The sequence below is a fragment of the Seriola lalandi genome, unplaced genomic scaffold (genome assembly GCF_002814215.2).
Source record: "Seriola lalandi dorsalis isolate HSWRI2012SDOR001 ecotype SW California unplaced genomic scaffold, Sedor1 jcf7180002054925, whole genome shotgun sequence".
In the NCBI taxonomy this organism is placed as follows: domain Eukaryota; kingdom Metazoa; phylum Chordata; class Actinopteri; order Carangiformes; family Carangidae; genus Seriola; species Seriola lalandi.
This window is the reverse complement of record NW_019525477.1, coordinates 1,217,474-1,231,498: the sequence shown is the minus strand read 5'-3', so window position 1 is coordinate 1,231,498 and position 14,025 is coordinate 1,217,474. Positions and strand designations below refer to the sequence as shown.

The window sequence follows — 14,025 nt, the reverse complement described above, 5'->3', positions numbered from 1 at the left end:
ACATGCAGACCACTGATTAAAGATGGAGGGCAAATGACATCTCTACAAACATGTGTTCACATCTGACTCTCAAGAAGGAACCTACACATTTTATTTAAGTCAATACCACAAGCACATTGTTTAAAAAATGAAATATCATTTAATTTAGTTTATACATTTTAACTTTATAGTTAGTCATTTTTTTGAGGTTGCTTCATTACTGAGAAATCATGTATAACCACGAACCATTACCAAAGTAATTACAATTGTATTGTCTTGTTTATTAATTGTATATTGTCTTAGATTGGCTGCAGAGCTTATTTTCAAAATGCTTTATAATTTAAAACATTATCAATTTCATCTATTTAAAACAATTAAAAAATGAAAAACTTCTGGAATATGATAATAGTAAAAATGTAGATACAAAGAACATAAGTACAATAAAAGGGAATAAATGCAACATATAAAGACGGATGATGAAACAAAAATAAAAAATTTAAGTATTTCAAAAGGACAAAACCAAATATAGGGTTACCACAAAGCAAAGTAAAGATATTGAAGGAAAATATTGAAGGCGTTACAAGTTTCTACTGTTTTTATGGTTTTGAATGGCTGCAGATTGAAAGGCTTGTTCTACTGACTAGTGCCTGCTCGAAGTGTGCCGGTCGGTAGGGGCTGCTCGCTTGGCCTGCGTTACACCAGTTTATAGCTTTTCTTGAGAGCACCATCATCGGACAACTTCATACCACACACTGCACTTCATTGGGTCCTGAGCAAGTGACATCGGTGAGTCGCTCCCTCCTGCCGCCGTTGCCGCGCTGTGGTTTGACGCATTGCAGATCCGCCCTGACCAATCGGCGGCCTCTGTACAGTGTGCAGAATATTGCGGGTCTGCTCTGACCAATCAGAATCCGCCTCTCAAAAACAAACCCGCAACAGTGCCGTCAGACGCAATGTTTAGAACGTATCCTTCCGCTTGCATAAAACTCCGTGTAACACAAAATAGTCCGCCACTCTCAGTGTTGCCCTGCCTCAAAGTTGTGCGTTCTGTGCCCGGTAACCCCTTCAAAATCACTTTTGTCGACATTTTAACAATGACTTATGTAATTAGATTTTAATAAAAGTTATGAATGTCTTTTTCCACAAAGATGTTCATCCTCCATTACATTTCACTAGTCTGTATTTATGAAACATACAGTGTATAGCCTATCACAGTGTTGAATCTTATGGCTAGAGACAAGATGATAATGTTTTTGAAATACAATTAATTTGTAGTTGTATTTGTAGTAATGATACTGCTGTCATATTCAATTTTAGGCCTATATTATGTCACTGCATACAGGTAATATTAGATGCCTGTTGCAGTTAAACAGGTTCAGATTACACAAACACTGTCTGAATATGATTTCGATGCAAGATGTAATGGCAGCCAATTGGCCAAGAGACATCAGCAGACTTTATGATTGGTGCCAGTGGATGGGACATGTGGCCACACAGAAGATAATACAATAAGAGTCTTAGAGTAGATAGATATTGGAGGGTATATTAGAGTCTGTTTGACAAGCAACAGCACTCAGTGTACATAGGAAATCATATGCTATATGTTATTCAAGACACTTCAATCAATATTTATGAGAAAGTCTCCCAAACACAAAAATCTGACTAATAACTCAATCAAAATTTTATCTGTCTGTGGTTTCCGGCTCTGGGACATAGATACACATGATCATATGATACTATTTTGATTGTCCTAGAATATAACCACAGAAATGTATTAATTTCATGAATAAAATATAATGTAATGGTGTGAAATAACATGTATTTGTGTGGATTCTGACACAGCAAAAACACATCCTATCTTTCTGTTTTAGTTAAGGAGAATGCAGGGAAATTTTACCTTATTCTGCTGTTTGATGGAGTTATTGATTGCTAGTTCACAAAATGGACTGTTTTAGCTAGTCTCCAATATTAACAGGCTTGTAGTGACACTGGCACTACTGCCATGTGAAAATGTTCTGCTGTAGTACCTGCATAGGCCATATGGGTTTGCAGCCTAATAGACCAACTGCTTGACTGATGCATGAAGTTCCAATGTGTGAAATTGACTTTAAGATTAATATAAAATCAGTGGAGTGGAGGTTTAAGTTTCTCCACTATGGTTTCATCTTTCTTTGTCCCTCATTTAAAGCTAGATAAGCATTATTATTTCCTAAATCTAAAGCAATAATAATTAGCAGGGTTATTTTGATTAGTGATTTTAAACAGATCCTAAATTTAGCCCACAGTTTCATTTAGTTGACAGTAGTTCAGACTTATTGCTGGATATGTCTAATCACAGAGAGGTAGGCTTCATTTCATTTTATTTGGTGATACTGATGTTACACACCAGGTGACTTTTCTAGGACTCTGATTACACAACATCAAGGCTGGATTACCAATAGGGCATAGTGGGCAACTGCCCTTGGGCCACAGGTTTAATGCATGCATGCAAATTTGTTGGGGAATGTGCAACATTGAAGTACAATATCAACTCAGGCAAATCCTGCAGTATTAGTTATTTTTTGGACATGTCCTGTGGCAGGACTTCATATAAAAATCTTGTTTCATGAGCACTTATTTTTGGACAAATTCCTAATAAAAATGTATCTAATTAAATCACAAACGAACACAGTCTATGTATTGTTGTCGCTCTCATCTTAATAGAGTGCTGCAGAAATTAGTCCTAAAATATGGAATAGGCTAACAGTTTAGCACTCCCTGTTCCCTTGCCCAAAGCCTATTGGTTTTTTTAATTGGTTTTTGTTATGGTCTGAAATAAGGTCTGTGGTTAACATAAACTCAAGACATTGTAATGTTTTATTCTACGACATAAAATACAGGCCTGACTTTGTATTTTCGGCTCAAATCCAAAAACCAATGTAAAAATCCCGTTGGCTTTTGGCCGAGGGAACCAGGGTGAAGCCAACTTCCGGAATGGCCTCAAAATTTCGTCATCCATGCAGTATGAGCACTAACACGCAACAGAGGATGTATTGCGGCATGTCAACCCTTTTACATCAAAACAATGAATTATACCTGTACTTTGCCCCTCTATCTAAATAGTGACTACCTTTTTAACTTAGAAAACCTAAGTTCAAAGTAACTTCCCTGTGTAAAACATGTCCATGGGTGTGCATTCGCGTATGCACGTGTGTAGGGACGGAGAAAGCGCTAGGACGCCTCACTGACTGAGCAAATGTCTCTACTGTGCGGAGGAATACACTGAGACTTGCAGCGGTGCTTCGTCTTGCCTACCCGCCTCCAGACAGCCTTGTTCAGTGGCAACCGTCCATTTCCTCTCTCCTGTAGCGATAGCAGACCGACGTTTCTAACTCTAACAGACATGGTGAGTATTGAATCAACCTTAGTTTGTGATATGTGCGACTTGACATTGTGTGGAGTTGACTGAATGCTAGGCAGTGGTTCTTAAGTCTCTCTCGGATAGTCGTTTTGTTTAATAAACTGAAGCCTTCATTGCAGAGGGCGTGAGTAGAATGGACTCGTTTGCACCTTTCAGTTAGCTAGCTAACTAGCTGTTAACACTGGCGGCAAGACCTAGCGGCTCATTGCTGCGAGCGAAAGCTAATCACGTTACAGTTGTTGAAATTATAATGGAAGTTGATTTTGGCCTTTCGTGTACTGCTTGTTGCAGGTGTCCACATATTGATAGTAGTTATGGCGCTTCGGTTGGTTGCTAGTGTTAGCATCACAGCTAATGTTACTCCTCCAAATAGTGATTTTCCGGTATCTGGCGTCTGTAACATCAGCCAGCTATACATTTCTTCTTCAAGAGTATTGTAGCCAGTGAGTATGTTAGTCGGTTTCTGGAATAACGCTGAAAGCCCTGTTGTCAGTGTTGAATTTTAACATCGAATTTTTGAAGCTGGTGTTACACCGAAATTTGTGACCAGAGTGATTCACATTAGACGTCCAGACATGAAAAGATGGGTGAGGTGTTGTGGGGAACAGGCAGATGTACACTAGTTTCTGCTACCAACGTTATAAAATAATGTCGTTCATTTGATAGTATTTATGTAGGGTGACATTTTTTCATAGCTTCATAATTATCTATACAAGCTATCAAAGACGTGTAATATATAATCACTGTGAAAACTGCAGTGTTACCACTGACGGTTTCAATTAGGTCACAGTATATGGTGTAACACCTGTATGTGGTCACACGGAATGTAAAGATATATGTTAGATACTGTTAAACCTGATATTTGAACATGCAGATGACAGTTCACTTGTTTCAGGTCATATCACTGAGTACTGATTGATGAATAACTGAAGAACATCTGAACATTGCAAGCAAGAAGACAATTGTGTTTTATTCCTACAATCTCAAAAAGTTATACAGCAGGTGTTTTCCTACCATTCCGGGTGGAGAACTGTCTGCAAAAATGGGAAATCTGGTTTGTTTGTCTATAAATGCACAATGTCCGCTTCTTATATTGTCCCTGGAATAGTCATGGTATCATCATACTCCGGTTATGATCTGTAGTTTAGACTTTGTGAAGGCAGTTGCATACATTTACATACTTGCAGTGATTTGTCGTGTAAAAATGTGATTATATGGTATAGTGGACCTTTTCTTCAGGCTACATCTAAGTTTTAAATGGACACAAACCTTGTTTGACAGATGCGATCCGCTGAACATATCATAGACTCCTCGCTCACTTATCATGCAGACATAGCCCTCTACTTCAGTAAACTTAATCAGCTATGCAAATACCTTTTTCTTTTTTTTTTTTAACAAATCAGGCAGCAACATGTTATTTTCATTCATGTTTATAGTTGATATTTTCTGTGGCCTGGAGTGCCACACAACACTGTCCCAGCTGTTCACTACATGCAGTAATGTGTTATAATCTAAAAGCCAGCAGGTCCCTGTTTCCTGAAGGCTTGGGTCAAAAACCAGTGGACTGAAATGACTCAGTTTTATGGTTGTTGGTCTCAGTAGCGTGCAAATCCAATTTTAATTTTCTTATGCAAGTATTTGTAACATGACAGGCATTACTTTGCAAAGATTTATTGTAGATTATAATTTTGGCTTACCTCAGATAAAGTCAGCTATATTAGCTGAAAAAACTGAGCCATTTGTAGGCTTCTGTGGTTTTAATTTTTGCAACTACTTGTTGGATTAGTTACCCTAGGTACATGGTTGTTTTGTGTTTGCTATAGCGACAGGGTTGGCTAAGTATGATACAGGAAGTACAAAGAAGTCTGTTGCATCACTTTTGCAGTTCTCACAGTTCCTTTACATTTGTGGGATTTGTTTAAAGCAGAAGGACTTGTCATGTGAGTCAGCTTACTGCTGTTGGAGTGTGAATCAGATGTGTTTATCATCAGCCTTCTTGAAGTGACAATATACGGGAGACAAAATGGGCATTGTTGTGTGCTCACAGTCAGCTTTGATCACAGTGTGAACTCAATGGACATGCATAAATTTTTCACACATCTGCAAATAGCTCTGCATTACCACCCATTTTTTCAAATAGTGATTTCTAAAGAGTTATTTAAAAAAAAAAAAAAATCTTATTAAAAAAAAAAAAGACCATTTAATTTAATCAGTGATTAATCTTCATTTATTTAGTGGAAGTGTTGGAATAGGTAAATTTTAATAAAACTTGAGTTCCATTTTCCCCTTAAATTTCTTAATACTGTCCATGGTTGCTGTTAAGATAAATCATAGGGCTTACATGCAACACTTGCAGCAGGTATGTGGTCTGTATTGCCAGGCATTGCAGTGCCTTGAGAGGAATTTGGCCTGCATATTAGAGGGTTAGCAGCTTGTTAACCATCCTTAGAGCACATATAAATACATCATTATCATTGTCATTATCATTAACCAAATTCTGAAAGCTTCATTATAACTATTGCTTGATATTGTTAGTACCTTGTAGTTGAAATATTTTATTTCAAAATCCTGGGGAAAAATAGTCGCTTGCAGAAACTGTTGTAACTGTGTCGATAGGGGCCCTGCCAAAGAGATGACCAGTGATGCCATCTAGGAGGTCAGATGTCCAGCCAACTGATCCTCCCTAGGAGCTGCAACTTTAGCAGTGAGATGACAGGCCACAGATTAACACATGCATATAGACACACACAAAACCCCTGTGACCTCCCCCCGGTCTGGACACTGTTACTCTCACACACCTCAAATCAATTTTCCTGACAGATTTGGATGACCTCCTCTGGCTTGGCCTCCTGGCCACACGCACACACACACAAACACAAACACACACACGTTCTTTCTCTGTCAATCTGTTGAAGGCAGTTGTCATTTGTTGCACTTCTGCAGGAGGTGGACACTTCATCAGTGCATCCATCTTCCTCTACATCTATTGGAGGGATGGACAGACAGCTAAACCTCTGACTGTCACAGCTAGGCTCACACACACACACACACACACACACACACACACACACACACACACACACACACACACACACTCTGACATGGAGGCACAGGGAGTGGTGTTCTCCAGAGTTTCACCCAGCTGGAGTCAGATGGAGCCAGAGAAGGGCAGCGTCTGGCCAAGTACACTCACAGTGCTGCAAGACACAAGGACAGAAAGAAAGATGGACAGGTACGCAGACAGATTTATTGGGAGATAGACAGATGGATGGATTTGTAACCAGGCGAACATCAACAGAAGCACTATTCCATCAGCTCGTCATCCAGCTACACTGAAGAGTGAGATGTCGCTAGGTTAGTGCGGATCTGCTGACCTTTGCCACACCAGAAGGATTGTGAAAACGTCTGTCATCTATCCAGCCATTCATCACTGTGGAAGGAATGAAAGAAAAGTCCTGCAATTATCCAGTCATCTGATCACCATTCAAGTGTTCGTCCAACTATCTACCTGTCCAGGACCTGTTTACTCAAATGAAGTTTTTTCCTCATCCATACAGTAATGTAACCATTCAGAGAGATGGAAAAATCTACGGTTGTTGATCTGTGTCTCCTTCAATCTGTTTTACCAATCAACACCAACTGATAGATGTCTGGCCATCACTTTTTTCATCCAATTAATCCTCCCATGCTAAGACATCATTCCTACCTTTCTTACCATCCTTCTCTCATCATGCTGCCTAAGAAAGTGGCTCTGTACCCAGCAGAGGATGAGCTGGTGAGCCTGTCCACCATCTATGACCTCTTGGATGAACAACAACACTATTACAAGGAGCTCATCCAGCAGCAGGAGAGGAACTACAGAGCCTTTCTACAGATGCTGATGGACACATCATCCAGCCGCATGGACAGCCTAGTCCGAGAGATGCAGGACCTGAGGAACTGCCTGCAAAGAGCCAAGGCAGAGCTAGCCGAGGTTAAAAAACAGGGCATCCAGAACAGCAAGCGGGCCGAATGCCTTGCTGAAGGCTTGGTGATGGTGCGAGGGGCGCTGGATGGCCTTACCACTAAAACAGGAGTTACTAAGGGAGCTGCAGGAGGAAGAGCTGTAGATCTGAAGCAGCGCAGAGGAGGAAGTGGGTTAAGGTTGGATGGAGGAGGAAGAGGAGGTGGATGCAGAGATGCAAAAAAAGCAGAACCAAAAGCAGTGAAGCTTGTAGCAGACCTCACAGATATCCACTTTGATGACATAAAGGTTGTACACAGATATGCACAAAGAATGAATGGACTAACTAAGCCTTTTAGTATCACTTGGTGGTGTATTGGTGTTCATGTATGGCATGAACATGGCGAAAAATGTCTTCTACTGTTGGTGTTTTAGGAATGGTTTGTGGTTCATAGTGGTAATTGTTTTGCTTTGAGCAAGTTTAAAAAATGAACATTCATTGTGTGTTTAGCTCAAAATGTACATCATAGCAGGATCTCATCTCAAGTGCTTCTTGGTTGAGATGCTCATTACACCTGACAACTGCCTGTTTTAATGGAATTGTCTTTGTGTTTTGTTTTGTTTAGGCTGACCAACTTACAGAGGAGCAAATCGCAGGTAAGCTGACAATACAAAATACAATTTTACAAACTTGAACATTAAACACAGATTTTCTTACATGCATGCTCTGGTTAATATTTTTACACCCACTGTATTTTTTTTTATTAATTTAAAAAAAAAAAATTTTTGCCCCCTCCCTCTTTGTACCTTTTCAGAGTTCAAGGAGGCCTTCTCCCTTTTTGATAAGGATGGCGATGGCACCATCACCACTAAGGAGCTGGGCACTGTCATGAGGTCACTGGGTCAAAACCCAACTGAGGCTGAACTCCAGGACATGATTAATGAGGTGGATGCAGATGGTATGCTAGTTCCCCTTTGACATGGGGAAGGATTTATTTGTTAAACTTCACTTGGTATATCAATAGTCAATCAGTTTTATGTGTAACTTGCCTATCTGTCCTTCTCTCTCCTAGGTAACGGTACCATTGACTTCCCTGAGTTTCTTACAATGATGGCAAGGAAAATGAAGGACACTGACAGCGAGGAGGAGATCAGGGAGGCATTCAGAGTCTTTGATAAGGTAGGCCTGGGTGTGTATGTGCATTTTGTTCATTTTGTGAAAGTGAATGGATAAAATAATTGTTTCTTAATTACACTGTGGTTTTCTTATTGGCAGTTTATCACCATTGAATAAAACTCCCTAATCTGAACTTGCCAGATCTTTAGATACATGGCCGACTGTTTTAGAATTTGTGTGACTGACTGTAATGCTTATATGTGTGTTTAACTGACCACTTGTCTGTCTCTTGTTCAGGATGGCAACGGTTACATTAGTGCAGCAGAACTGCGTCATGTGATGACCAACCTGGGAGAGAAGCTGACAGATGAGGAAGTAGATGAGATGATCAGAGAAGCCGACATTGACGGTGACGGACAGGTCAACTATGAAGGTACAGGAGATCAATGTTGAACACACGAATAGTTTTTTTGCATAAAGGAACACATAGCAATCCACACACATGTCCTGTGCTCCACCATTAGTATCATTAATTCCTAATTTTATGATTAATTCCTGTGTATGGTAAATGATTATAGATGACAAACACTGATGATAGACAAAAGCAGGGGGTGTGTTTGTTTATTTTAGTCTTATCAGTTTTTAATTGTGTTACACATGTTAAACACTGTTCCTGATGGGTCTTTGTTTTGTTTTTTTCTCCCACAGAATTTGTTCAGATGATGACCGCCAAATGAACTGGGCTCCCATTAAAGACAAAGAATCAGTCAAATGTTTCACTTACCTCTTACTGCAAAAATCTACATTTATTCATACTGTTCTGTATAGACAACTTAAACTGAATGTTGGAAAACTGAAAATCTGTCCATATAAACAAGCTCAAAAAAGGTAAAAGACAAAAAGAAAAAACCTAAATGAAACTGCATGTACTGGCTTGTATTCCCCGCCCCCCAGCACTGAGCTGCCCAATCAGATCTCAACTCGTTAGCCAAGCAGCCTTTCTGCAGCCAGCTGATTTGGCCACTGCTCTTCTGCTTTCTGGTTCCATCTGCCTGATGTCATGATAATTATTTGGGCTGGCCAATCGCCTTTCTTCTATAACTTCCTGTTTTCTTCTTTTCTTTCTTTCTTTTTTCTGTTCTTCATGCATGCAGCTTTAGAAGGGTTACTGTTGAGAGCCCAATGGCAGAAGGCTGTTGTTGGGCCCCAGGTTGGCCTGGGACCCGCTGAGAGGAGGAAGAGGGAGGGATTAGATGACAGATGAATGGGAGTGAGTGAACCAGCGGAACCTTTGCAGTTTACTTACCTGAGTCAGTGATGACAGAGATATTTTTAAGAAAAATATTAAAATGGAATAAATAAGAACTCATTTTAGATTCTGTGTTTCTGGCATGTCAGGATACTCGCTTTATCCTTTGTGTGTTTACCTTTTTTGAGGGTGAAGCCTGGGTGGGGCATAGATTTGAGCCCCTTGGGTAGTGGGTGTGTCCTAGACTTTTGGAGGGGTTGGGTGGGCTTTAAAATTGATGATACACATGAGCAATTTTTGGGGCAATTACAATATCATGAGTATCAGTTTTTGCTGAAGTGATTTTTACAAATAATGAAAATGAAGTTGGTAGTGAACTAAAATCTGTGAGTGTTCTTTGCTGAAACTTGCTCAGGTACAGTATATTGCCTCAAACACTGCATGCGTGTCAGTTTATGAGGGGGTTAATTTCAGTTTAGTGGGGGGCAGGGTCGGTGCTTTGCGGCATTTCTATCTTGTGTTTGTGTGTGAGTTTGCGTGTGTAAGTGTGTGTGTGTGTGGGTGCGGCAAGGCCCGGCCCAGTCCAACTGTTCAGTTCAGTTGATCTGCATTCCAAGTTGTACATGCTAGTCTTTACATTTTGTTTTTCCAATAAAATACCATGAACTAAAATCTTGTCTCGGGTCTTTCTGTCTCTTATGTGTTTATTTCCTAAAAATGAGATTCTTCTCTCAGTAAAAGCTGATTCTGTGGAGGAATTAGTGCTTGATATGATTGAAATGATTCATCTGTGCTTTTTATTTGCTATGTCTTATTGAGAGGAAAGTATAAGCACAGGCACTGAAGCCCACTCAAAAACGGGGAATTGGGAGGGGAATTGATCAGCTCCTGTAATTCCTAGATCTCCTGGATGAGCAGTGATCAGAGGATCAGACAGTTTCAATAATTTGCATAGCAACTAACTGAACAGCGAGGGAAATCAAGTGAAGGATGGGAAATTGAGTTAAGGGTCAGGAATAAAGTAGTGCTGAACAAATCCTCTCAATCTATTCAAACATGTCACCATGGTTACCCTAATTATTTTTCCCTTGTTGATACAGCTATTAACAAAAAGAGCTTCCAGCAGAGCAACAAGTAAAAGTTGTTTATTTCAAAGGTGTATGTTCACAAGTCAGGTCAGCGTCCTAAACACTTATGAGGATTATAGACATTAATGTTCTCACTAATGTAAGGGCACAATAAGTATGTGTGTGTGTGTGTGTGTGTGTGTGTGGGAGGGGTGTCAGTAGGACTTCTCCAGATCATTGAGAACGTGTCTGCAGATGAGGAGGTGTTGCTAGGCAACAGAGCCAAGGCATGGGATGGGTGGAAGTGAAAGAGGGAGCAGAAAACCGTGGGAGTTTGAGGAGAGGAGAGAGAGGAGACAAGTGGGGGAAGAGATGAAGAGGTTGAAAGACAATAATAGAAACCTAGGACTTGAGGGAGAGGAGGAGAGCGAGGGATGAAAAGAGAACGAGAACAGATTTTACAGTGCATCTTAAAACCCATAAAAAATCTCTCCTCCTACAACACCTCCCTCTGTCCTCTGATTCAAAAGCTGATACTCTGGCTTTTTCAACAGCTGAAGCCATTGAAAGTTGGAGTTTTAACAAACACACTAAAGGCTCAACTACGTCAATAAGCAGTATAACTTTATATTTGTACTTAAAATAATATATAAGATTTACTGATTGTGATTGCAGCACACAGGTAGAAAAGGGGAAGACTGAGGAAGAGAGAGGAAAGACAGGGATGGAGAAGTGTAGGAGGTGTTAGATTTATCCATGTACACACACACACACACACACAAACACAAACACACACACACACACACACACACACACACACACACACACACACACACACACACACACACACAGTAGCTGGACTTACGTAAAGTCTGTCTGAAGTGTATTAATATATCTTACTGCTCTCTGCTTGCCATTAGTGAGCTGACACTCCAATGTTAATGGGATTTCCAGTCCAGAAGATTCTCTCTTTCTCACATTCACCTCAAATTCATCTCACACACATTTAGTGTATCCTGTGATGCCCGCAATTGCGCATGCTACGTATATTCACACACAAACACACACTGATACACAGCCAGACATGCAGACACACAATCCCTTACTCCTGGCTTCAGCATTCACCCACATAAATATTTCAGTTTTTCACCTGAAGGATGGTGTGGGGAGCAGGTTTGTGTGTGTGAGGGTGAAGGTTGTACATATCAGTACATCGGACAGATATGCAGTACATTAAGTCATTTTTAAAAATGTCTTCTCTCTTTGTCTTCCTTCCAAAACTGTATATCCATTCATTCACCAAACTTCATCAGACAGTTGTTAAATTTCCCAGTCATTGCAGTGAATGGAAATGTAAAAAAAACAAAAAAACAATCAAAGTAAGCAACATACACTTGCAGTCCCAGTTATAAGTAATCAGTCATCTTTACAATAGAAAATCTTACTGTGCTTGTCATGACATATTTCCAGAATACAGGAGAAATAAGGCTTCAGGCCGGCACCCTCTAAATTTGGATGTGGGGTAGGTTTAGTTCAACAAGCTCTATGAACACTGCTCAAGCTTTTCTTATGATGACGTATAGGTTTAAGGATTTGTGTATGTATGCCCATAAAAAGTGTAAACTAAAATAATTTCTGGAAAAAGTCTTAAAATCATCAACGTCACAATAGAAGAGACTCCATTACAAGTTAAGATCCTGCTCTCGGGATTTGTGTGGGTCCCACAGTTACTGAACTAAACCATTGACACATTTTGAATGGGCACCATGGGAAATAGAAATGAAGAAAACAACAGTGCACCAGAGCCATGTGTGAAGAAGCAAGAACATACTGTATTTGACCAACAACCAGGACCAGGACGTGCTCTCCTGCCATCCTAGGTGAAAAAATCTTATGCTGTGATTTGTGAAGTACCATGACAGCAGCAACACACAAAGGCCAATAGGCTCTATTGATAACTTTTTCACAAAGGCTTTAAAGCCACACGTGGCAAAATTATTCTGGCGAATACCGGAGCCACATATTGTGTTTCCTCAGGCTCAATAGACACCTGTTTCCTCGGCCCAAGTCTGGCCCACATAAAGAAAGACAGCCATCTACTGCTTCAACATCTGGACCAATTCTGGCGCACACAGAAAATGTTCCTGGCAGTCATGCTGTATGTGGGCCGGACTTGGGCCAAGTAACCGGATGTACATTGAGTCAGAGGAATAAGTGGCTCAAGTGTTCGCCAGAATAACTTCGCTGTGTGAAGTTTATGTCTGTGTGGGTTTAAAGACAAGAATTTTGCTTCAGCTGTGAATATATTTTACCATTTACATTTTTGGATATTATTATATATATTATGGGATTTTTAGAATAAAAAAAAAAATAAGTTGAAGTTGAAACTAAACCATTTTTTCATTTAAGGAACAAGCCATGACAAACTCTGGAAATTACAAAAGCTGATCCTTCCAAAAGCTTCTCCAATACTTGACAGTTCCAAACTAAATTACTCTTATAAATTAGTCTAAAGCCCACACAAGTAAATCAATGGTTTTAACAACTTTTAAGGGTTAAAAGTCTCCTCATGATGTACCAGCAGCAGAATTTACTTCCTGTCTTCAGCCACTTCATTTTATGTCAGTTTATATAGTTATATATATGTAGTTCATGTATAATTTGCAAGGGGTTAACATATTTAAAATTAGCCTTGAAATTAAAATCATATAAGCTTTTAACATCACTGACAACATGTAAGGATTTTTTTTTTAATGTATGAGCCTATGTAGAGTCTCTTTTCATGCATGATTAATCATGTGATCACTAATCTTAAACGTTGCTGTAAGATGGGACTTTTTCCTCTCTCAGAAAGGCACTTTTTTACTCTGAAGTCCGTCTTTTCAGCACTACTCACACAACAGAGTAGTTCTTACACTGAGGAACGTCATTGATCTGATCATAAGTCATCAGGGGGCAAAATGTTGTTCAAAAGTGGAAGTTGATTATGCATCTCTGTAGGTAGAGTCATCTGACTTAATAGCTCTGACCCTGAATCAGGTTTATTAAATGAATGTATTTCAAAAGTAACAGATGCCAATGTAAATACTGTTAAAACAGCACCTATATGTAATCTAGACATTTCATAAACACTCACTTGAAAACTGAATTTAGCCTCTTTTTACCTCCACATCACCAAATGAATTCTTACTGGTATTTCTTTTATATGAACGTGCTGTTATTTTTATTTTCTGAAGGTAAAAGCACATTTCCAGATTACATTAAAACATC

At 39.6% G+C, this 14,025-nt stretch overlaps 1 protein-coding gene across 1 annotated transcript; it reads left to right on the top strand.

Annotated features, from left to right (window-relative positions):
- Window positions 1-3,206: 3,206 nt before the first annotated feature.
- On the top strand, window positions 3,207-10,360 carry calm1a (calmodulin 1a; the record flags this gene model as incomplete). The annotated part of the gene is given in 7 exon segments (XM_023431550.2): window positions 3,207-3,333; window positions 3,336-3,364; window positions 7,949-7,979; window positions 8,138-8,281; window positions 8,396-8,502; window positions 8,737-8,872; window positions 9,148-10,360. Coding segments are annotated over 7 exon segments (603 nt in total), but the record flags the coding sequence as incomplete, so codon positions are not given.
- Between the last annotated feature and the right edge of the window lie 3,665 nt (window positions 10,361-14,025).